The sequence below is a fragment of the Perca flavescens genome, chromosome 4, assembly GCF_004354835.1.
Source record: "Perca flavescens isolate YP-PL-M2 chromosome 4, PFLA_1.0, whole genome shotgun sequence".
NCBI lineage: Eukaryota > Metazoa > Chordata > Actinopteri > Perciformes > Percidae > Perca > Perca flavescens.
In genome coordinates this window covers 34,781,480-34,806,408 of record NC_041334.1, presented here as the reverse complement: position 1 = coordinate 34,806,408, position 24,929 = coordinate 34,781,480, and the positions used below count along the sequence as shown (strand labels likewise).

Below are 24,929 nucleotides of genomic sequence, written 5' to 3'. Positions count from 1 at the left end.
TCTAAGATGCACAATCTGGAGCTGCTCCATAACCATATATTTCAAAGTTTTTCAAGACATTAAAATGTTAGTATGGTCTCTTACTAAACAGTAACTTTAGCACCAGTTATAAGGGAAATGTTCAAGGTTCTAACAGTAAAAGTAAGTTATTAAAAGTCACCAAAAAGAAAGCTTTCACTATGGTTGATATTTTTATGTTCATCTGAATAAAGACCAGTCATATATAATGATTCATTTTCTTCATGAATGCTTTATTTTTTGGGGGTTTTGTCATTTGCAAGAAAGCTATATTTACTAAAAATAAATAACTAAACAATACATATTTATATTCATATATTCATATTTACTGTACAAATCATAATTCTCTCTCGGTTCTCTGTTGTTGTTTTTTCCAAAAGGGAGGACATCAACAGCTTTATGCAGGAGCCACGGAGGAGACCTCTGTCTTTGATGTGGATACCTCAGAGCCATCATCCCCTTGTTTGCCAAGGAGTTGCATGATACATGTACGGAACTGATGAGGAAAAAATAAAACGGTATGTTACAAATTTAAACCAAACGCATCCGATTCAAGTTGATCAATGTGGCAATGTTATTGTTCTACCCACCTGTCGGTTCATGAAGGCATATATAAGTGGGTTCCAGATGGTGGCGCTTTTTGCAAAGTATGCAGGCAAGGCAGCAGCCAGAGGATGGAAGGCATATCCAGGGTTAGCCGCACCAAAGCAGACATAAAAGGTGTAAGGTCCCCAGCAGAAACAAAATGCGAAAATCATGACAACGACCATTCTGGATACTTCTTTCTCAGCTTTCTGGGTTGACTCTGATTCCTTCTGCTGCATAGCAACCTGTGATCCACAAATCAACAGAGTGAGAGATACTGCCAGGCTGTGATCTACTGTATATAAAACAGTATAAAACTGCTGGTAAGATAACTTACTGAATGGATAGCCATAAATACTGCAAGGTAGCAAACAATGATGATGCCCAGAGGAATGAAACAACATGTAATCATAAGAAAAAGCGTGTAGGACTGGATATTCAATTCAGGCAGTGCATTTCCATTTTGTACATCAGGTCCACAGGAAGTCTTCAGTCCATGAGGCCAGTACCTGATGCAAGAAAATGTTTAGTATATAGTTCCACTGATTAATTCCAAAATACATTTTTTTTAAGATAAAAAAAACAGCAGACTACCTGCTCCATCCAAAGAGAGGGGGAGCCATGCAAGCCGCTGAAAAGACCCAGCAGAACACTATTCCAGCTGCGGCCATTTTGCCATCAAACTTGACGTTTCCAAAAGGTTTGCACACAATTATCCATCTCTCAAAGGAGATGACAGTGAGGGACCAGAGACCAGCAATACCTGTGAAAGAATAAGGATACTAAGTAAATGTTTTACTTTTAGCATGATAATATATGCAACACCAATAAAACTTTCTTTCCAAACACCTTCCAATCTAAGAGAAAGAACAGTGACCACTTACCACATGTTGCAACAGTAAAGCCCTCAAACATGCACATTGGGTGTCCCAGAATGAAGTAACCAAAAAACTGGTTGCATATACTGATGTTGCTGGCAATAAGTGTCTCTACTATATCAGCAAATGCAAGATTTACTATGATCCAGTTCAGAGGGTGACGGAGTTTCTTGAACTTTGCTGTGGCCACCAAGACGAGACCGTTGGTGAAGGTTGATACGACAACCACCATGCACATCCACATTGTCGTAAGGTTGTAAATCCATCGCGGAGCAATGTGGTAATTTGGACCCTCAAAAGGACCTGAAAGAAAAAAAGCAATCTCATATTTAGTCGCACAATTTAGATATAATAATAACCAAATACAATAATTGTAAGTTTATAAAATGCAGCCATAGTAACATATGATTTGCTCTGGTCAATGAATTATTAAAAAAGTAAAATGATAATAGCGTACCTTTGGTATTATTGCTGTTTGTGTAAACAAAGCCACCGCTCTGTGTTGCATCTTCGTTGTACCGCCTGGCAGCAAATACCTGTTTTCCCCACTCTTCTGCCATTCTGATCGTAGAAGGAGGACCTTAGCAGTTGACTTTCTTGTCACTTCCAACCTCCTTGGGTGACTAGTGCCCCACATCTGACTTTGGCTTTTATACCTGTGTTTCACAGACCTCTGATAGGATTAGGTGGATCAATTAGCAGAGGTGTCCTGCTTGGTCGTGTCTTAAGCAGTGATCAAATAATCTTGTTCCAAATGGACTTCCTTCTAATCCATTAAAATGGGAATCAGACAGACAGACAGACAGACAGACAGACTTTTGAACCATCATTTCCCTTCATTGATATCTGATATAGCCAATATTGTCTACTTCTTACTATTTCTAACTATAGTAGTGTAATATTAAGTAACACTGACTATGTGTATCAAATGATGACTTAAGCTTCAAAGCAATTTTTTCTTGTACTTTGTATGGAGAGGAATAATTCCACATTGGGACACTTAATATTATGCAATGCATCCATTGCATAATATTAAATTAATTTTGGAAGTTACGTAAGACAAACAACTGTGCAATTCAACTTTTTTTTATATATGTATATCTACATAACAAATCTTGAGCTCAAACTTGACATTTTGACTTTTGACCTCTATTTTGAAGTCACTGTACTCTGCCTTTGTATTGTCTGCAAAAAGTGAGAAGTCACGCCAAGGCAAAAGGCAGTAACTTCCACATTATCAATATTTGGTTGTTGCTCACCATTTAAAAAAATCATTATAGTAACACCTGTATAAAATCTAGTGATGACATATATTTTTGATGTTTTACAATTACTTATAGCCATTTACTTATTGCTATCCTGTTCCCTAACTCAATTTGAGCGTTCAAAGTCAAAAAGCGATAACTGGTGTTACAGTGTTCTGCCTTGGTTTCTCCTGGGCTTTTCAATGTTACTGTCAAGGCAGTCAATTATTTGACTCAAGATACTTATCCACATGACAAAGGATGTCTTGAATGTCCCAAAAATATCACTAACTCATTTTCGACCAAAAACAAAGTTAAAGCCTTTTGCCTTTGCAGGGCAGTATAGCTTACCCTGGGCATATGAGGTCTTCCAAGTCTTAAAGCAGCACATTTAGACAAGTGGTAATCCACATAAAGCTGCAATTACAGTTAGTAAGACAATAAAACAACTCTAATGCCTCCAGAAAGAGCGGTGACATCAGAACATATTTTTAGATTCTCCTTTGATCTAGCGTGACCAGATTTCCGGAATTAAAACCGGGACACTTTGCATGTGACCATAGTGCTCGCACACGTAGGCCTACTGCTCACAACATAATGGGGTATCTCAGTTAATATTCCTGAATTTTCTTGGTATGTAGCCAACATACAGTATCTAAGAAATAATATTAAAAGACATTGTGTGAGTTTCGTGAGGGACCAGCTTTATTTTTCATAATTAAAGCATTCTTTTGGAAAATGCACCCACTGAACTTGTGAAAAGGTATTTTTCATTGCATGGCACTAAACAAATTATTTGGAACTGCTGCCACAGGCTTGAACCATATGGTAACACTTTATGGGAAAGGTACATGAATTATGAATGAATGCATGAATTAATTCATGATTTGTGCATTACTTCATTCCTTTATATCTTATGAATCATCAGGAATTGACATGAGTTCAATAACCTGTTTTGCTTTACATCACTTTGATTATTTGGAATGGTTTTGTATAGGGGTGCAACAGATCACAAAACTCACAGTTGGATTGGATCACGGTTATGAGTTACAAATCGGATCAGCACAAAAAAAGGGGGGAATTCAAATGATTTATTAAAAATGTAATAACAATCAATGACAGGGGCCGCCAAAATCAACTCAAAATGAAAGTTCCTGCTTCAATTGTGGATCTTTTATCTACTGTATTTCTACTGACTTTATCATTCATTGTTTTAAAACAGATATGCCCATCATTGCCTGGTCAAGAGCCTCTGTACCAAGCAACCATAGCTATTGATAAAATTGACACTATATCAATGTGTCAGAAGGCATTGTTGATCAGTTTCTGCCCTCTAAGTGTTGAACGTCTAATCAGATCCGGGTTGAACTAGGTTAAGATTTATAATGTCCCAGTTGACCAAATCAGATTATAAAGACAACTCAGGTTTTTTCACAAAACAGATTAACAAAGTGTAATTACTTACGGCATTTCACATGCAGCACTTTAATCTCTCCAGCAATAGTACATCCCAGAGCATAGGTTAACTAACCTTGTATTAGTTTATTTTAATCTGTTAATTCAGTTTTTAATTCTTCTTCTTGCTTAAATACCTGGCTCGCAGATGTGTTAATTGAGAACTCCGTGTGGGACAAGGACTGCACATCATCAGAACAGAAGAGGATGGATCCTGAAACTAAAGAAATCTGTAAACCTTTCTTCTTTTTTCCCTTATATCCAAATATGTCTTAAATAATATTAGTACATAACTGAATTTATATTATTGTTTATGAAGTAATACTAATAACTAATGTCTTGGGGGAGAGTGTTTTGCTTTCTCTATCTTGATATATATTTCTGTGATGTTTCGATGGGCAGGTCTGGAATTCCGCTAGTTCTGAACTATTCGTGGTTGGTAAAAGTTCACTAGCCTACTAGCAGAACTCAGAATGTCTCCCGACTACCGGGAAGAATCTCTATGATGTTGAATTATCTAAACAACGTGATCGTTTGATTTCTGAGGAGGAAAAAGAGGCTTGGTCCCAATTGAAAATTAAGCAAAAGGTTTAATTAATAACATGATGAAAATGACATGACAGAAAGCAAATGTTAAACTGTAGCTGACAGCGGACTGGATCTATGCTTCTCCCTGATGGAGTTACATAAAAACAGTCTTGAATCTTTCTCAGTATTCCAAATTTATCCCAAAGACGTTGAGGATGGTTCCTCAAATTAAATCTTTCCCTATTGGTCAGATGTCTCTCAAAAGAAAAGGTGTTAGTTCCCAATCCATGTGTCTTTAGGCCACACCCGGTCACTGGATCCTACCAAGTCGGTGTCAATTATTTCCAAACTACAGGAACACTCATTCTTTGTCCTAATCAAGTCTGGCGCCCAACAGGGGATGGCTCGCAAAGCTGTTTAAACAATAGGTCTTCTAGAGCCTCTACCATTATGCTAAATAACAGACATGACTTAATTCATTCTTTAGCAGCTAGGGTTGGGGTGAGGCAGTCAAATGCTAATAAGTATTGAAACTATCATTTTCGGCTCAGCTTCAGTGTCACTCAGTCTCGCAGCAGTTTACATAAAATAGGTTACATTTTTAACCTAAATGTATATTGCTCTAAAACATCACCAATGTTTTAACTTTTTTAACTTCAACAATGACCACATGAAATGACCTGGTGTGAAAGTCTGGGACTACTTAATTTCCCTTCAGTAATCAGAAGAAGGCTACGTGTTAACCTGGTCTAACTCTCATCTTTAACACAGAATTACTTAGGCCTATTTATTAGCTCTCTCTGCCTCTTGTAACAAATATATGGGCACAAAATATTGGACAGGATATAAGAAAACATTTGTATAGTAGTTTCACTACATGTACTGCCATTCATCCACTCCTCTACACAGTAATAATAATTTATTGAAATCTAGAAGGTAGTGATGAGCCAAACAATGTATTTTCAGGTGGAAGAATGGGTTATGCCTCCTGTACAACAGTTTGTTTTCAATTCAATGTTAGGAGTGATAGCAGTAATTGTATAACCTTTATGGTCTACTTGTATATGGTTATGGAGTAACTAAAAAATCTTGAGTGGTGAAATTATATTATGTAGTATGGTGTTAGGTATCTCATAGTTTTCTCATTGGTGAGTGCAACGTGCAGGTCTGCAGTAGCGGTGTGGCAATCGGGAGAGTCAGGACTTTTCCCAGTGGTCCAGTAGTCTTTGAGGCCGCGAGGGCCGGTCTGATAATCCGGCGGCCTGGTGTGCGGCCGCAGCAGCCACTTATTTCAATACCTACTTAAACACAGGCTAATCAGAAAGCACTAACGAAATGCTGATTACAACCATGTCTAGGATTTTCAGAAATATAGGGGGGATCAGTAAGCAGCTCCTCCCCAAATGGCCTAGCCCTGGTCGGCCTGACGTAAAGCCATCAAACACCTCTTTTTTTTCCTCGTCATGTTTGGAAGTGTGGTAGCCTAACGTTAACAGACAGTGTGTGAGTCTAATGATGGAAAGCCAAAAAAGAAAAGGGAAAGGTAGCCCTAAGAAGGTCAGACTCAAAAGGAAAAAAATATTATGGAGGAGGAGGCAGTTACATGCTCCAAAATAACAGACATGTTCCGGGCAACAGTAAAGATATTACAGGTGAAATAAGATAACTTTGCTAAGCACCTACACTCACCTAAAGGATTATTAGGAACACTTGTTAAATTCAATGCAATTTTCTAATCAATCACATGGCAGCAGCTTTAATGCATTTAAGGGTGTGCACCTATTGTCACAGCTAGGCACAGATGGTAATTAGCACCAGCTACCAGCCAGCCAAAAGCTTGTGAAATTCGAAAGTAGTCTAGCTCGTGGTAAATAGCAGGTAACACACATTATTAAAACACATGTAGGCCTACTAGGTAGCTAGAGATGATACAAATAATAGCACAGAATTGTGTATAAATATGAACACTGACATATTCATATTTATATATTATATATCTATTGTATTTATATGTGTATGCCCTTTACATGATGAACATACAGACAACACTTAGTTACAATACTGAGGAAGGTGTTTCTGTGACAGGTGCGTTGGAGGGAGACGAGTAGGTCAAGATTTGTAAAGAAACTCGCACACTGTTTAACTTGCAAAGACAAATTTAATAGCTGGAAATATTGTTGTACTTTGCCTGATAAAGGTCTAGTACCGAAACATGGCAGCTATTAAATTTATCTTTGCAAGTTAGACAGTGTGCGGAAGTTTCTTTGCAATTTTTCCCCAAGTAGCCTACATCACCAATCTCAGAATCAGTGGTGGTGCATGGCAAATTTTTACTTAGGCAGCCAGTGAGCTTAGTATGGAGATCATATTGCCTTATGATAACATGATGACTATTGAAACAAATTTTAGAAGTTAAAGAGTAGTGGTGGTTAGCACTGTGGCCTCACAACAAGAAGATTCTGTGTTCGAATCCAGGTCGTTCCGGGGCCTTTCTGTGTGGAGTTTGCATGTTGTCCCATGTTTGCGTGGGTTTCCTCTGGGTGCTCCGGTTTCCCCCACCATCAAAAACATGTACTAGGTTCTCCAGGTAGTGCCCTTGATCAAGGCACTGTCTCAGATCTGGAGTTGGTCCCCAGGCTCTGTCATTGGCTGCCCACTGCCCTTGAGGGATGGGTTAAATGCAGAGAATGAATTTCGCTACATGTACGTGACAAATAAAGTACCTTTACCTTTAATGACTAATCAAATGCTGAAATTAATGTTCACATTTTTTGTGTTGGCCAACTTAAGTAACATCTCCCTTCTCACATGTAAAAACAATGCACGATTTTCTATTTGATTTTATTGGTTTGCACACATTCATAGAAAACAATACATCACAAACATGCCCGGATTATCCATAAGGGCACTTAGGCCAGTGCCCAGGGCACCAACCATTCACAACCAGTGGGGGGGGCACCACATGACACAAGCTTTAACAATTTTTTTCCATAAATTGTTATATTATTCACATGAAATTGTTGAAAGACCATACATTACTCGTTTATGAACACTAATTTAATAATAATAATAATAATAATAATAATAATAAATTATAAATAAATCAATGACCACTATCACTCCCCTCCCCAATCTGTCAGAGTTGAGTTGGTCCACAAGTACCCGCAAATGTATCATCTGAAGGATGGGGGGGGTTAACAATAATCAAAAGTGGCCAGTTTAACCCCACAAAATCACACAACCCCCCCCCACCCCCACCTATGGGTTAAAAGGTTAGAGAAGCTAGCTTGTGACCGGGAGGTCGTCGGTTCAATCCCCCGACTGACAGGATCAAATCTGGGTGGGGAAAGTGAAAGAGCAGCACTTGTCCCTCCCTCATTACCACCACTGAGGTGCCCTTGAGCAAGGCCCTTAACCCCAACCGCTCCAGTGGAGCTGCTCAGTGGCCAGCAGATCAGGCTGTGGTTGTTCTGGGCAGCTTCCAGGTGTGAATGTGATCAGGGCGTTCCTCCAAAAGAGAGGCTGCCTCTCAGTGAACCTCCCCTGAATAAATAAAGGTTAAAAAAATAAAAATTTAGGAAGAACGTTCATTTTTATGCAATTTATTCTGCCAATTAACGATAATGGTAGTGAGTTACATCTTTCCAGGTCTCTAGTTATCTTTTTAAGTAATGGGGAGTAATTCAAAGAATATGCTTCTTCCAACTTTGAAGGAATATCTAGTCCTAAGTAAACTATCTTATCTGGGTTCCATGAAAAAGGGATATTATTTAAGGGCATTTTCTCCGCAGTTTAATTTTAATGGCATCATAACACTTTTATTTAAATTAATTTTATATCCAGATATTTTTCTAAAGTTTTCTAATAATTGAGATAAGGTAGGTAGTGATGATTCAGGGTCATCTGCGTACAATGATATTTTGTGTACGCAACCTCCTATCTCTATCCCAGAGATTGATTTGTGTGCCCGTATTGCAATGTCAAGGGGCTCCACCGCCAGTGCAAAAAGTAGTGGAGACAAAGGACATCCCTGTCTAGTTCCCCTTGACAAATTAAAGTGCGGAGATAAATCAGAGTTAGTACGGACGGCTGCAGAAAGAGATCTATACAACATACGAATCATATCAATAAATTTAGGACCGAAATTCATTTTTTGCAAGATAGCTATTAAATAAGGCCATTCTACTCAGTTCGAAAGCTTTCTCTGCGTCTAAAGAGAGAGCAATCAATGCAGAGTCAATTTGTTTCGCCGAATAAATAATATTCATAAACCTTTGTATGTTATCAAAGGAGGATCTATTTTTTTATAAATCCAGTTTGATCCATGTGAATTAAATTAGGCAAAACCTGTTCTAAACGTAGAGCGATCATTTTAGGGAGAATTTTATAATCCGAATTGAGCAGTGAGATTGGTCGATATGAGGAAGGTAGATTCGGATCTTTGCCAGGTTTCAGCAAAACTGTAATTAAAGCCTGATTTAAAGTCTCTGGTAATTCATTTTTATGAATTGCCTCTGTATACATTGAAAGCATCGGATTGGCCAATTTCGGAAAGAAGGTTTTATAGAAATCCATAGAGAAACCGGTTTGTTAACTGCAAGATGAATCTCTTCTTTCGAAATTTCTTTCTCGAGTTCTTCTCTGTCATTGTCACATAAGACTGGGATATCCAAATTGCTTATAAACTTTTGGATTTCTTCTTCATCTACTCCTTGAGACTTGTACAGTAATTTATAGAAATCTAAGAATTCTTGATTAATCAATTTAGGGTGTTTAATAATTGTTTGGCCTGGTGAACATATTGTAGTAATAGTTTTACTAATTTCTTCTTTCCTTATCTGCCACGCTTTCCTTATCTGCCAACACTTTTCCAATCTTATCCCCATGTTCATAATATTTCTGCCATGTTGTAAGAAGCGCATTTCCGTCTTCTCTGGAAGTCATAATATAGTATTCCAATTTTTTTGATTGCAATTGTAGAAACAACTGGGCATCTTTAGTCTTGAAATGATCTCTTTCCATTGTAAAAATTTATTTTTCTAGTAATTGTAACTTTTAATTATTTATTTTTTTCATACTGGAAGAATAATTGATAATTTGGCCCCGTAAAAATGCCTTCCTAGCCTCCCAAACTATGCCCGAAGAGGCAGAATTCCTGTTTGTAATCATTAAGTTGTCTATATTATTATTTATGAAGCTCACCGCATCAAAACTGTTCAGTAAATGGTTGCTGAATCCCCAAAGCTTACAATTCGGCAATTCCGAAGGATGTTGCACTGAAATAAGTAAAGGGGCATGATCCGACAATATTCTAGGTAGATATTCACATAATTCAATCAAATAGTCCTTCGCTTTTGGAACGAATAAATAGTCAATTCTGGAGTAATTATTATGCCTATGCGAGTAGAAAGAATATTCATTTTTTGTTTTATTCTTAAATCTCCATATGTCAATCAAATTAAAACTTGATAATTCGATTTTTAAAGCTACGGCAATTTGACTTAATGCTAACACTTTGGTAGACGATCTATCTAATACTGGGTCCATGACAACATTAAAGTCCCCTCCAATCATTAGTTCTGCCATAGGACATGCAAATTTGAAAAATAGATTGTGAATAAAATCAGCACCCTCCATGTCAGGACGATATACATTCGCCATTGTTATTCTCTGCATAGCAATTTTTCCTCTTAGAATAATATATCTACCGGATTTGTCTTTATCAACAGATTCCTGTTGTGCTCGGTGGTGACTCAGGTGCAGAGACGGACACACGGACAGAGAGGGTGAGTTAAGATGTATTTATTCAGCGTGTTTAGGCAGAGAGAAACAGTTCAGGGCGGAGCAGCTTCAGACCGGGATAGGAGCTGAGTGGGGTGGAGAGCCAGTAGCACTGAGAGCTGGATGACGTGGAGAACAGATGAGCAGGTTGCGGCGTGGGAGTGGCAGGCAGGCAGCAGGTACAGGCGGGATCTGATCGAAGGAGAGACAGGTTACAACGTGGCAGAAACAACGAGAATGCTGAGAGTGTAGGAACAGAAGCTGAGATCGCAGTACAGAGCCAAGTTACCACAGATGGCGTAGGAACGAACTGGCGCTGGAGAGGTGACCAGCCCGGGTTTAAAACTGCTGGTTGAGTGATGACAATGAGCTGCAGCTGGTGGTAACAGAGCAGAGAGAGAATGGCCACGCCCCCTGACCTGGATCCTCTGAATGGGCTGCAGGGAAGGAGGAGACAGACACTGACAACATAGGCCTACACAGGGAAAAAGGGAAGAGGAAACAAGCGGGGACAGGGAAAAACAAAGCCGGCCCATAACAATTCCATTTGAAAGGGTATATTTTTGTCAATGAGTATAGCCACCCCTTTGGATTGTGACTGGCAGCTAGTGGTTAAAATAGTTACTGCACTACCAATTCAAAATACTGGAGAGTCGTTTCCCCCGCCCCCTCCTGCCCAGACTCGAAGTTCACGGAGGTTGCCAGGCTGAGACCGCAGCATTCACAACAATGTAGCTGGACGCTTTTCTCACATAGCCAGACATTACTCCACAGCACAGCCGAGTAGTCATAAAAGCCCGTGCTCACGCGGAGCAATGTAACCAACTGACAGACACACTTTTTAGGCTTAAAATTACAGTATGAACCGCTAAAAACACAACAACATCACTGTCCTCTTAACACGCCAGTCAGGCACACTTCCCCCGGCTTAGAATTACAATACGAAACGCTAAAAATACCACTACCTTGCCGACGGAACAACTTCAATGGCTTAGAATTACGGCAACAATCGCTAAACACACTGCAAACTCACAGTCCTCTCTTTCCGATTTACAGCCCCCCTCTCGTGGCTTAAAATAACTCACCGTTGTCGGCTCCAGCCGCTGAACTACATTGTAAACAGCCATGGGCTGCTTGCCTGGTCCTCCCGGTAACGTTAGCAGTTAGCAGGGTTAGCATGGCGGCGTTAGACAGGACCAGTCGGGATCACTTTACTGGCTATGTCTCAATTGTTTTTGCGAGTAACCAACTCGGGTACTCTAGCTATATAATTCAATGTGAGTACACAAATGTTGAAATGACAAAAAATGCCCATCCCTAGTAGCTGTGATAAATTAGCCTGAAGCTAATGCTTACCTGTTCAGGAGAAAATAAGCCAACTCTGCGTCCTTTTGGGCTCTAAGCTCTCTCCATCTTTCAAATATATTACCAGGGGGTTTTTACGTCTCTGGTCACGCAACTGTTAGAAACATGCTGTTTTCTTTTTTTTATGTCATGTAGAATCTATCTCCGTTGATCCTGTTCGTTTGTTTGCTGCTTTCATGGCTGTACTACCGTTACAGCTGTAGCGCGCTGGGTTTACGTTTTTACAGGTATATCTGGCAACCCGGCCTGCCTGTCAAACTGGGCCGTACTTTTACGTACTTTCCAGCAAACAAATAAATTATTTCGAACAATCCTTGAGTCCAGAAATTCACATATTTTGGTAAACCGTAACGAAGCTGCTCAATGTCCAAAATATAAATTGAACCGTTTTTAAAAAAATTTTATAAATAGGCTTACTCACCAGAGTTTATCCGTTAATGTTCATTGAAAAGAAAATCCACTCACCCCTGTGGCTTTGGTAACATTACAGTTATTCTTACAGTTTTTGGGTGATTACTTTAGTGGTGTTTAGTGTGGATCCCTTGAATACTTCGAGACGCCATTAGCGAGTGTCTTATCCGGCAATCAAATGTGGATGGTGATGTCGAAGAAAAGTCTCTGCTGATACTTTGGAGTTGAAGGATCTTTGTCCCTCCGGCAGATGAATCCTCAACATAGCGGGATGAAGCATAGCATAAGTGACGTTGTTATTGCGTGGATGTCTTTTGAGTGCGCTGAATTCTTGTCGCTTTCTGAACAATGTCGATGACATGTCACGAAATATCATGACGGTAGAGTTGCCATAAGTGAGCTTGCCCTTTTCTCTTGCCGCATTGAGAATCTTAAGTGTGTCACCATACCGAAGTAGACGAATCACAATAGCTCGTGGCTTGCCATTTTCTGCTGGTCGTCGTTGCAAAGTGCGATGAGCTCTTTCAATTTCGTAGGTCTCGTCCTCCTTCCCCAGAATCTTAGGCAGCCATTCCTTCATAAAGTCTACTGGGTTTCTCCCTTCCACTCCCTCAGGGAAACTTACCAGACGTAGATTCTGACGGCGAGATTGATTTTCGAGTTCATCAATTTTGTCTTTCAACTGTTTGATTTCGCTGTTAACAGCCAACTTGACATCCACGACATCCATGTGGAGGCCTGTTAATGCTTCTTCCATATCCATCTGCTTTGTTACCACCTCCACCATTTTCAGATTTGTTGATTGTAGTTCATTGTTCATTTTCTCCACGGTTTCTGCGAATTTACTCAGGCGTCCATCGATTAACTCCTGAATTCTGAGAAATCCCTTTTCCATTTCTGCATAAAATGTGTTGATGCTGACTTGGTCATGACTGTGTTGTTTCACTCTGTCGATACTTTCTGTCGTTGCACTCTGTCGATGCTGCGCGTTGTTTCACTCGGTCGTTACTATGTGATGTTTCAATGTGTTGTTATGATTGTCATTGTGATGTGCCTACTTACTGTTAACAAGTTGAGCAGATTTCCCAGCTAAACAAGGGGAACCTGCCATTATTATCCCATCTGAAGCAATTATTGCAGATTATTTTCAAACACCTTGCCACACTAATAAAAGCAATCAGAATATCTGGAAAGCTGGCTAAAAGTAATCTGGGTTTATTTGTATGGGCCACAGTATAGGCTAATTATAAAATAATAACAATATTGATAATACATCTACTAGCTTAATAGTTATACTTTATAATCAGAGTTTGTATTACTTTGAAGTTGAGTAAACACTCCTTAAGGCAACAATCATCAAACTTTTTATTGTGATCTGGTAATGAGAGACTTTTGGGGGCTATTGTTATGCTACAATGAGATTATGTTGACCATTGTTGACCTGGTATTTCAGTGTATTGTCAGTGTAGATTGTCAGCCCAACAGCCCAGATGCAAGAGGAAAACATGGCTGAGGTTAGAGTTACAGCTGCTACTAATCATGAGTTCCTGGAATGGTGGAAATGGGACAGCATTGGAGCAGCCTGTGACCCACGGTGTGGAGGATCTCAGTGTGGAAACTGTCAACCAGGAGGAAAAGAGATGACCCTGGCGGAGGAGAAGGAACTGGAGATCATCAAGGGAGGCCTCACCTATGTCAAGGAAGAGGCTCATGTGACATCTCCACACTGGGTCGCTAGATATCCATGGACTGAGGACCCTGCATCACTCCCCTACAACAAAAGTGCTGTGGAGGCCACATTCTTGAGGATGGAAAGAATGAGAAAGACACCAAAGTGGCAAGTCGCATATGCAACCCAAGTCCATGAGATGGTTTTAAGAGGTGCAGCCATAAAACTCACAAATGAAATGGTGAGCAGCTGGAATGGGACTGTGTGGTATGTAAGCCACTTGGTGGCGCCAAACCCTCACTCAGTGACAACCCCAGTAAGACTTGGGTGGAACAGCAGTCAGAAGTTCAAAGGACTAAGCATGAATGATATTCTTCTTAAGGGGCCAGATGTACTCAACCCAATCAGAGCTGTCCTGTTGAGATTCAGAAGAAATGTGTTCGCAGCTCTAGGAGACATAAAGAAAATAGAATGAAATACGTTTTATTGTCATTGGACAGCAGCTGTCCAACAAATTTGTTCTGCAACTCACCCTCAGTGGTACACAAATATAATGACAGTACCCTTATAAATGTACAATTTAGTGTGGCTGGAGGAAGAGGAAATGCATCCCCACAGATTCCTCTGGAGGGACCAGGAAGATGAGGACATAGGTGAAATGCCATCCCAAGAGTCAATATTGGGGTATTGCACAACTAGCTATGCGAGAAACCGCAAGACTGCCTGTGTTTTCTCACCTGGAGGAAGAACGCAGTGCTTGAGGAGGATAGTTATGTGGATGACCTCTTAACTTCCCACAACGACCTGAAACAACTGGACAAGGTCACAGCAGCAGTTGAGGAAATTTTGAGAGCTGGTGGCTTCTTTTTCAAACCATGGGTCCGGTCAGGCCAAAGTGGGCTGCAGGAGTGGAAATCAGGTGAAATAGCTAGAAAAGGTCAAATCCTGATCCTTCCCAACCAGATGAGAGATGAGGATAACAAAGCCTTGGGCATTGGGTACCTATCCTAAGTCTTTTTCAAGATGATGATGATGAAACCCAGATAACTTGACAGTGACTCTGTCATGTAGCTCTCCACGGGACTTCAGGTCTTGTGTTACAGTGGCTTCCATTGATATCTTCGCTAAGGGGCCCAGTCTCTCTTGTCCACAGCTGTTTCTGAGGTAGGTTTTAATCCTTTTCAGGCAGGAAAAAGAACTTTCTGCAGATGTAGCTACTTGTAACGGGTGTCAGTTCAGTTTATTTTATGAAAGGGGACAGTGCAAATTAATAAAACACATGATTTCGCATGGGTTAAAAATTCCAGAATTAGCCAAAAGGCTATTTTTCATCTGTAACACAGAAGCAGAAAAATATACACCAAAGCAAAACAACAGAGTATAAGGTGAAAGAAAAGATTAGAACATACACAGCTGTTAAGAACAATAAAAGCAGTATTAAACTAGGAGGAAACTTAAAGTAAAATTCATATATGTTGACTTTACAAACTAACCGAATAAATGTACTATAAATAGTTTTAGTGCTAAAATGTCTGTGTATTGAACATCCAGTGTTTTAGCTGCATAGTAAAAGATGTATATGTGTTTAGTTGTCTGATGTGGTTTGGGATTAAATTCCACTTTACTCTCTGATGAACCAGGCTGATTGACTAAAAAGAACTTTTCCGCAGCGGAATAACAGTCTCCTCTTAAGGATCCCTTTGTTACTCAAACAGTATCTGATCTTCTGTTGAGTGTCGGTGGAGCTAGGTTGTGAGTGACTTTATATACCAAGCATACGTTTACATGTTTACAGCATAAGCCTCAGTAGCTTGCAAACCTCAGTTAAGGCAGTGGTCAGCTCATCTGTTACGAGCATATCCAGCACCTCAGCTGGTGGCTTGTGAAAGAAGGCATCTGCATAGATGACCTGCAGTTCATTTCTCAGTCTCTGTTCATCAAACAGAGTGTAGGTCTCAACCATCTGAGTGATCTCACGGCTCTGGAATCCTGCAGGCTGGGAGTACGTCTTGAACAATGCTTTATTCATGAAAAAAACTCTTCATGTCTTGGAAACGTTGTGTCTGTATGCTGCACAATGCCATCAAGTAGTTGGAAAAAGAGGCGTCGGTAATAAACCGCGGAGCCCGTGTCCTCTTGCTCGCCATCCGTACTGACTCCTAGCTGGAAGTCCTCCCAGGCCCGATGGCTACGTTTGTGTCGCTGGTTTGGTGCTCCAACAGTCTCCACCGTGTTCTCATACAGCCGGTTGAATGTTTCGCTACTTCGGGTAGCTCTTTCGGGCAGTGCATTAAGAGTGCTGTTGACTCTTTCATCACATTTTCTGATGTCCAAGGCTTTGCTCTGGAGTAGCTGGAATAGTAGTTCAGTGTTGTCAAAAATGGTTTGAAAAACCTCAAGCATGAAAATGAAATCAAAGTCATTCAATTTCTGTTTGATGGCAGAGCTCTGTGCAATTGCATCCATATCCCATCCAGGCTCAGTCATAATGAACAGTGCATATTGACATTTCACCTTGACGAGTGCCTGTACACCGCCTCTTTGCCCACTCATGCAGCTTGCACCATCGTATGTCTGACAAATGAGCTTCGTTTCAGGATTATAGTTGGCATTTGCCGGCATCACCACAGCAGTTATGGCTTCAGCATCTCATTCAAGGCTAATGTCAGAGAAACCAAGAAACCGCTCCCATATCATGACCTTATTATGTACGCAGCGGATTATGACAGTCAATTGGCACTTGCATGATACGTCTCTGGCGTCATCCCTTTGACTGCTATGAATGGCGCTGTGTTTATTTCCTTGTCGATTTCTTCTGAATTGTCCAAAAGTTTGAGTTCAGATGTTATATGACTTTGTGATTTTGAATGCCACATGGCCCGTGAGAGGTTTGCAAGATCAGCAAATCCACCTTGGCTCCATGGGTTGTTTAAAGAGCTGCTGCAGCTTGACCAGTCAAACAAGACGCAAGGCCAGAAGAAAAAGCCGGTTTAATTTAGCACTTCCCGTTAGCCATTCAGTTTTGGCATCGCAAAAAGATCGAGCTTTTCCCTTTGCTCTCCCCTGAGTTAAATCCAGCTTCGGTGTAGGTCTACCATTTTGTTAACTTTCAGTTGTAGCTCAAAAACAAGTTAAGTGAAATCATTTTTTTACAAGAAACTCAAGATCGCCATCCATCGTGTAAACTTGCTGCTAACTTACTGTTAGCTGACGCGGGCCGGCACCGCCGCGTACGTGCAGTTACCATAGTTACGCATCTGGTCTGAGGCATGTGGTTGGTGAGAAGCCAGGAAACATGGCTTCCCTGTTTTTTTTCTTTACGATGAATTGACCATTCAATGTTGAGCTCAGTCAAACCTAGTCTCAATCTGATTGGCTGAAAATGTCAAAAAAAATTCTCTAAGGGATGCAAGGAAAAGCTGGCTCCTTTGAGCGTTTGTAGCATTTAACTCAAGGGGGTAAGCGAGGATCCGGAAAGCTTCCCTCATATGGGGAGATTCTGAGGCTAACAAGCCATCACCTTCCGTTAGCATCCCATTTACTGCCATTCATTTTGGTGTCACTTTGACAGCAAATAACTTTACATCTGAAGCGTTTAAAGACTCTATTTGTCCATTGTTTATTTCTAAAGAAACACGACAATGTATAAAAGGCTCCATTACCTTGTATCTCATGTTATGGTCCCGTAGCAGCCGTTTTTGTAAAAATAGGCTAACGATTGTATCATAACCACGCGACTATCTGTCGCATAGTAGAGGAATTACCGTATAGTCAGGAGAAGCTCGCAGGCAATCGGGGGACGTGGAGGCATACAGTCAAGGGAGAAGCCCGTAGAGAGTCCATGAAAGCATCGGAACAAAATATTTCAGCAACGTTTTGCTCCTGCTCCTGCGCTCATGGACAGCTCCTACTCACGCTCTCCGTCTCTGCAAGATTGGGAATGATTGAGATTTCTCTTGGCACTGCTACCAGAAGACCTACAAATTTCAGACACTTTGCTCACGTCACATTTATGTCATCAAGCTCAGTTTGAGGCTGCGCAGTAACGCTCAGCCATCACCGGAAAAGTGCGTTCACACCGCAAGTCTTAATGCCTGATTCTGATTTTTTGCTCAGATCCGATTTTTTGTTTGGCTGTTCACATTACCTTTTAAAATGTGGCCTATATCAGATTCCAGACACTGTTTCATGTTTGAAAAAGACCCACATGCGCAAAAGAACAATAACAATGACATCACACACAGCACGCTGTTGCACTAAAGTTGGGGAGGTTATGGAGGAAGTCAGCATTTTTGCTTTTATTTTTATTTTTTTTGTATTAAAATGTTTGTGTAATGGCAGCCATAACATTAATGCGCAGGTGCTGAGGAGGAGAAGACTGAAGAGAAAGAGAGACAAGTTATTTGCAGCCAGGCACCACTCTGGCTTCGCCCTCGCACACGCTCCACCTCCCCAGCGGCGCGGCAACTCGGGCCGGTGGTGCACGCCGGATTTCATTTTCATCGCACCACGGGGCGACCCCAACTTGCGAGCGCGTTAAACTCCTTGGTCCGTGTTTACAGAGGGGTGGGGGTTGCCAACATCACCTTTTTACGTGAGGCAATCCCCGCCCTGGCGATGCGACGCGCGGTTGGGTAACAATGAGGACAGTCCGCCCCGGTTAACAGCCGCACTGGAAGCGGGGGGCCCCGCCCCTCCCCGCGGGGACAGAGGGCGCAGCGAGTTTTTTTTTTGGTAAAAGTCGCATCAAATCCGCCTTGGCTGTTCACACTGCGGTTGCATTGAAAAAAATCAGATCTGGGTCGGATTCAGGACCACATGTGGAAGTGGCCTGAATCTGATCTGAAAAAATCTGATCTGGGCTAGATTTGAGTGTTCACACTACTTCTGAAGAAGCCTGACCTGGTCACTTGACCCCAAAAAATCTGATTTGGGTCACTTTGGCCTGCAGTCTGAACGTAGCCTAATGGCGTCTATGATTTTACTGGCCACTAGACCGAGCACAGACAGGACTGCACCACCCACACAGTCCACAGAGGGGCGCTGTTTCGCTCTACCAGCTATAGAACAAAATGGAATGTTTTGTTAAGGGAAATTGCAAAATCAGTAAAAGACACAACCGTAAATTTATAATTCCATATGTTAAATTATGTTTTATATTTTTTAACTGTGTCATCTGTTTTTATTGATTCTCTGTTAGACTGCAGGTTGTATATATGCATGCATACATGCATGTTGTATATATGCATGCTTATACAACAAACACCGTACTTTTCTTACTCATTCACAAGGATTTATATTATAAGCATTTGCTTGCAAAGGTTAATTAAATAACAATTATTGGTCACCTAATTTAGACATTTCTTGTAAGAAAAACAAGAATTTAGGACAAAATACGAGCCTAAATGAATATACTTGTTTCACATCTGGAATGAAAAGCCTGGTAATAACACACATAATTCATCACTGGCATTTATTTGTTTCTCCATTTTCCTAAAACATTTTTACTTGCTGTTAACTCTTTATCTGTATAATTCCATTTGTCATAATATTTGTCTGTTCAGTGTTATTTACAATACAGTGGTGTGAAAAAGTGTTTGAACCCTTCATGATTTCTTATTTTTAGTTTTTGTTTGTCACACCTAAATGTTTCAGATCATCAAACAAATTTAAATATTAGTCAAAGTTAACACAAGTAAACACAAAATGCATTAAATGAAGGTTATTATAATTAAGGGAAAACAGGTGTGAAAAAGGGATTGCTCCCTAAACCTGACTAGTTGGGCCACCCTTAGCAGCAACAAATGTAATCAAGCTGGACATTCTCCTTCAGGATCTTTTGGTAGACAGCAGAATTCATGGTTCCATTTATCACAGCAAGTCTTCCAGGTCCTGAAGCAGCAAAACAGCCCCAGACAATCACACTACCACCACCATATTTTACTGTTGGTATGATGTTCTTCTTCTGAAATGTGGTGTTACTTTTATGCCAGATGTAATGGGACAAACACCTTCCAAAAAGTTCAGCTTTTGTTTGGTCAGTCCACAGAGTATTTTCCCAAAAGTCTTGGGGATCGTCAAGATGTTTTGTGGCAAAAATGAGACGAGCCTTGGTGTTTTTTTTGCTCAGCAGTGGTTTTCATCTTGGAACTCTGCCATGAAGGCCATTTTTGCTCAGTCTCTTTCTTATGGTGGAGTCATGAACACTGACCTTAACTGAGGCAAGTGAGGCCTGCAGTTCTTTGGATGTTGTTGTGGGGTCTTTTGTGACCTTTTGGATGAGTCGTCGCTGCGCTCTTGGGGTAATTTTGGTCGGCCCGCCACTCCTGGGAAGGTTCACCAATGTTCCATGTAATGTTTTAACAGGGTGGGCAAACATTTTTCAATAACAATGTAGGTTTGTGTTTTTTTGTGTTAATAATTGGTCTTATATTTAAAACTGTTTTGTGTTTAAACATGTTATCTTGTTCTTATATTTAAATTTGTTTGATGATCTGGAAGGGGGCAAACACGTTTTCACACCACTGTATGTTATTCATCAAGATGAGCCGTGAATAAAGTAGGTCCAATTCTTGAGACTTTAGTGACAGATTGACTTGTCATTCCTAATCATCACCTCTACTAATCCCCAGCATCTTCCTTAAATTGTTCACAAAAATCGTCCACAATAGTTGTTTCAACACTAATAAGTTATAATTATTGCATGACTTGTATTTATATCTGTATGCCCTTTCCATGATGGACGTACAGACAGCTGTTGGTTACAATACTGAGGAAGGTGTTTCTGTTAAGGGTATTTAATTGCTTAATTAGAATTTTCTCAGAATTAATTGCAGAGATTATTTTGTAATTCTATTTAGCTAAATCTTTTTTTTCTGTGTGTGTGTGTGTGTGTTATTTTGACAACCATTCATCCGATCCCTTTCACTTGGTGGGTGTATTGCTGCTGGGTAGAACTTTACAACCATACATTGGTTGCAGGGCTGTATTGCTGTTCTCAATAATGTTGACAGGTACACATTGTGTTGCTCTTGGCTATTGTACACTGCTTCCATCATTAATCACACCAGTGGGAACAATTGAATTAATTCAGCTTAAATTACGTTTTAACTAAAGCTGCACAGGTATTATTTTAAACATAGCTTTTTCTATGCGTTTTGACCTTTCGTCCAAACTGCATTTTAGGTCACTGAAAACTGATCTTTCAAAAAACTCCTTTAAGGGTGTAGATTTTCAGAAACTCCGTGGACTCTCAGAATTAATCCCTAATTCAATCAAATAATTTTTGCAACTGTACATGATACATTATACAATAATGTCTACTAGAGAATTTCTAAGATGCACAATCTGGAGCTGCTCCATAACCATATATTTCAAAGTTTTTCAAGACATTAAAATGTTAGTATGGTCTTTTACTAAACAGTAACATTAGCACCAGTTATAAGGGAAATGTTCAAGGTTCTAACAGTAATAAACAACTTATGCACTGGTAGTTATTAAAAGTCACCAAAAAGAAAGCTTTCACTATGGTTGATATTTTTATGTTCATCAGAATAAAGACCAGTCATATATAATGATTCATTTTCTTTATATATGCTTTATTTTTTTGTTGTTTTTGTCATTTGCAAGAAAGCTATATTTACTAAAAATAAATAATTAAACAATACATATTTACTGTACAAATCATAATTCTCTCTTGGTTCTCTGTTGTTGTTTTTTCCAAAAGGGAGGACATCAACAGCTTTATGCAGGAGCCACGGAGGAGACCTCTGTCTTTGATGTGGATACCTCAGAGCCATCATCCCTTGTTTGCCAAAGAGTTGCATGATACATGAACGGAACTGATGAGGAAAAAATAAAACGGTATGTTACAAATTTAAACCAAACACATCCGATTCAAGTTGATCAATGTGGCAATGTTATTGTTGTACCCACCTGCCGGTTCATGAAGACATATATAACTGGGTTCCAGATGGTGGCGCTTTTTGCAAAGTATGCAGGCATGGAAGCAGCCAGAGGATGGAAGGCATATCCAGGGTTAGCCGCGGCATAGCAGGCAAAAACAGTGTAAGGTCCCCAGCAGAAACAAAATGCGCCAATCATGACCACGACCATTCTGGATACTTCTCTCTCAGCTTTCTGGGTTGACTCTGATTCCTTCTGCTGCATAGCAACCTGTGATCCACAAATCAACAGAGTGAGAGATACTGCCAGGCTGTGATCTACTGTATATAAAACAGTATAAAACTGCTGGTAAGATAACTTACTGAATGGATAGCCATAAAAACTGCAAGGTAGCAAACAAAGATGATGCCCAGAGGAATGAAACAACATGTAATCATAAGAAAAATCATGTAGGACTGGACTCCAGGGTCTGTACTTCCACTGAATACATCAGGTCCACAGGAAGTCTTCAGTCCATGAGGCCAGTACCTGATGCAAGAAAATGTTTAGTATACAGTTCCACTGATTCATTCCAAAATCTTTTTTTTTTTTAAGATAAAAAACAGCAGGCTACCTGCTCCATCCAAAGACGGGGGGAGCAGTGCAAGCCGCTGCCCAAACCCAGCAGAACACTATTCCAGCTATGGCCATTTTGGAATCAAACTTGACATTTCCAAAAGGTTTGCACACAATTATCCATCTCTCAAAGGAGATGATAGTGAGGGACCAGAGACCAGCAATACCTGTGTAAAGAATAAGGATACTAAGTAAAGGTCTTTAACTTTTTAACTTCCAATCTAAGAGAAAGAACAGTGACACTTACCACAACATGCGACAGTGTAGCCCTCAAAGATGCACATTGGGTGTCCCAGAATGAAGTAACCAAAAAACTGGTTGCATACGCTGATGGTGCTGGCAAGAATGGTCTCTAATATATCAGCAACTGCAAGATTTACCAAGATCCAGTTCAGAGGGTGACGGAGTTTCTTGAACTTTGCTGTGGCCACCAAGACGAGACCGTTGGTGAAGAGTGATGCGACAACCACCATGCTCATCCACAGTGTTGAAATGTGGAAACACCATCGCGGAGCAATGTGGTAATTTGGACCCTCAAAAGGACCTGAAAGAACAAAGCAATCTCATATTTAGTCACACAATTTAGAATCACGTAAAATGTCTATGAATGTGTTTTTAAAATAATAACCAAATACAATAATTGTAAGTTTATAAAATTCAGCCATAGTGACATAGTTGCTTTACAGTAAAAGTCAACAAAATATGATGTTAATTTGCTCTGGTCAATGAATTATTAAAAAAGTTAAAAGTAGTGTACCTTTGGTATGATTGCTGTTTGTGTAAGCAAAGCCACCGCTTGTTGTATCTTCGTTGTACCGCCTGGCAGCAAATGCCTGTTTTCCCCACTCTTCTGCCATACTGATCGTAGGAGGACCTTAGCAGTTGACCTTTCTTGTCACTTGCAACCTCCTTATGTGACTGGTGCCCCACATCTGACTTTAGCTTTTATACCTGTGTTTCAGAGACCCCTGATAGGATTAAGTGGTTAGGTCAGTAGAGGTGTCCTGCTTAGTCCTACTTAAGACACAAAATGCCTAAATAATCTTGTTACAATCGGATTTCCGTCCACTCCATTAAAATGGGAATTAGATAGATAGATAGATATACAGACAGACAGACAGACAGAATTTTGAGCCATCATTTCCCTTCATTGATATCGCATATATAGCCAATATTGTCTACTTCTTACTAGTTCTAACTATATTAGTGTAATATTAAGTAACACTGTCAATGTGTATCAAATGATGACTTAAGCTTCAAAGCAATTTTTTCTTGTACTTTGGATGGAGAGGAATAATTCCACATTGGGACACTTAATTTGGGAAGTTACGTAAGACAAACAACTGTGCAATTCAACTTTTTTTATATATTTATCTACATAACAAATCTTGAGCTCAAACTTGACTTTTTGACTTTTGACCTCTATTTTGAAGTCACTGTAGTCTGATTTTGCATTGTCTGCAAAAAGTGAGAAGTCACGCCAAGGCAAAAGGCAGTAACTTCCACATTATCAATAGTTGGTTGCTGCCAGTGACGGACTGGTAATCTGGCATTTGGGCAGATGCCAGAGGGGCCGCGGGCCGGCCAATCAGAGAGCCGGCCACTTAATTGTAAACTGGGCCCATATAATTTCTATCGGCCTCCTTTCAAAGCATCAATAACAAAGTTCTTTTGCTAAATAATAGTCAAATGTATCCAATTACTTCACACCTACTACTTACATAACCTGATTTGTATTTATACCACATATGAGTCTCTCGATATCACAGTCATGGTTCTCTACAGGCACAAACTTTTACATCAGTGTGTATTGTTTTGTAGCAAAATTACTTATTCAGATCAGATGTTCAAAAACGTAAACGTGCATGGTTTGAAATAAACAAATCTACCTGCATTTCTTTTATTTGAATATTTGTTTGCAAAAGTTTAAATGAAGCAATGCCTTCTGGGAATTTCAAGACAGAATCAAGTAGAGCCGACTGGGCCGTGTTTGCGTCTTTATGTGTATATGGTCTACGTCAGTGTGGTGGTTGGAAGTGGTTGACAAAAAAATTAATCGAGGCATCAAGCGACACAAATGGGGGGAGGGGGGGCAGATAAAAAGAGTGAGAAATATAAGAGAGCACTGTTGGCTGACGTTGAAAAATGCTGCAAACTGACTGATTTGTTTTTAAACTCAAGTGCAGCTTCAGCTAGCATTAGCGCTAATACTGCTAGCATGTTAGCAACACATCTGAGCCAGCACACCAGGGAGAAAGACAGGACAGGATATAGATATAGATATATCAGTGAGGAATATGAGGAAGAGGAAGAACAAAACGAGCAAGAGGAGGATGAAGAGATAGACATGGATAACGAATCTATGGAACTAACCAACACAGAACAACAAACCTGCTGTGGGTCTGAATGTGGATTACCAGAAGCAACAGAGATGGAGACCAATGCTGCAGGAGGGAGTCTAGGTACAAAGGCCGG

At 40.2% G+C, this 24,929-nt stretch overlaps 2 protein-coding genes across 2 annotated transcripts; both read right to left on the bottom strand.

Moving 5' to 3' along the window:
• Positions 1-282: 282 nt before the first annotated feature.
• LOC114554870 (red-sensitive opsin) lies at positions 283-2,861 on the bottom strand. The gene is made up of 6 exons (XM_028576938.1): positions 1,939-2,861; positions 1,488-1,784; positions 1,198-1,366; positions 941-1,112; positions 609-848; positions 283-514 (listed from the first exon to the last, which is right to left on the bottom strand). The coding sequence occupies exons 1-6, from the start codon at positions 2,039-2,041 to the stop codon at positions 416-418; spliced, it is 1,080 nt and encodes a 359-aa protein (XP_028432739.1). The 5' UTR covers positions 2,042-2,861; the 3' UTR covers positions 283-415.
• Positions 2,862-21,605: 18,744 nt separating this feature from the next.
• On the bottom strand, positions 21,606-24,929 carry opn1lw1 (opsin 1 (cone pigments), long-wave-sensitive, 1). Its single transcript, XM_028576939.1, is given in 8 exon segments — positions 21,606-21,739; positions 21,742-21,775; positions 21,870-22,109; positions 22,202-22,367; positions 22,453-22,621; positions 22,702-22,998; positions 23,212-23,422; positions 24,846-24,929. Coding segments are annotated over 7 exon segments (1,068 nt in total). The 5' UTR covers positions 23,312-23,422; positions 24,846-24,929; the 3' UTR covers positions 21,606-21,677.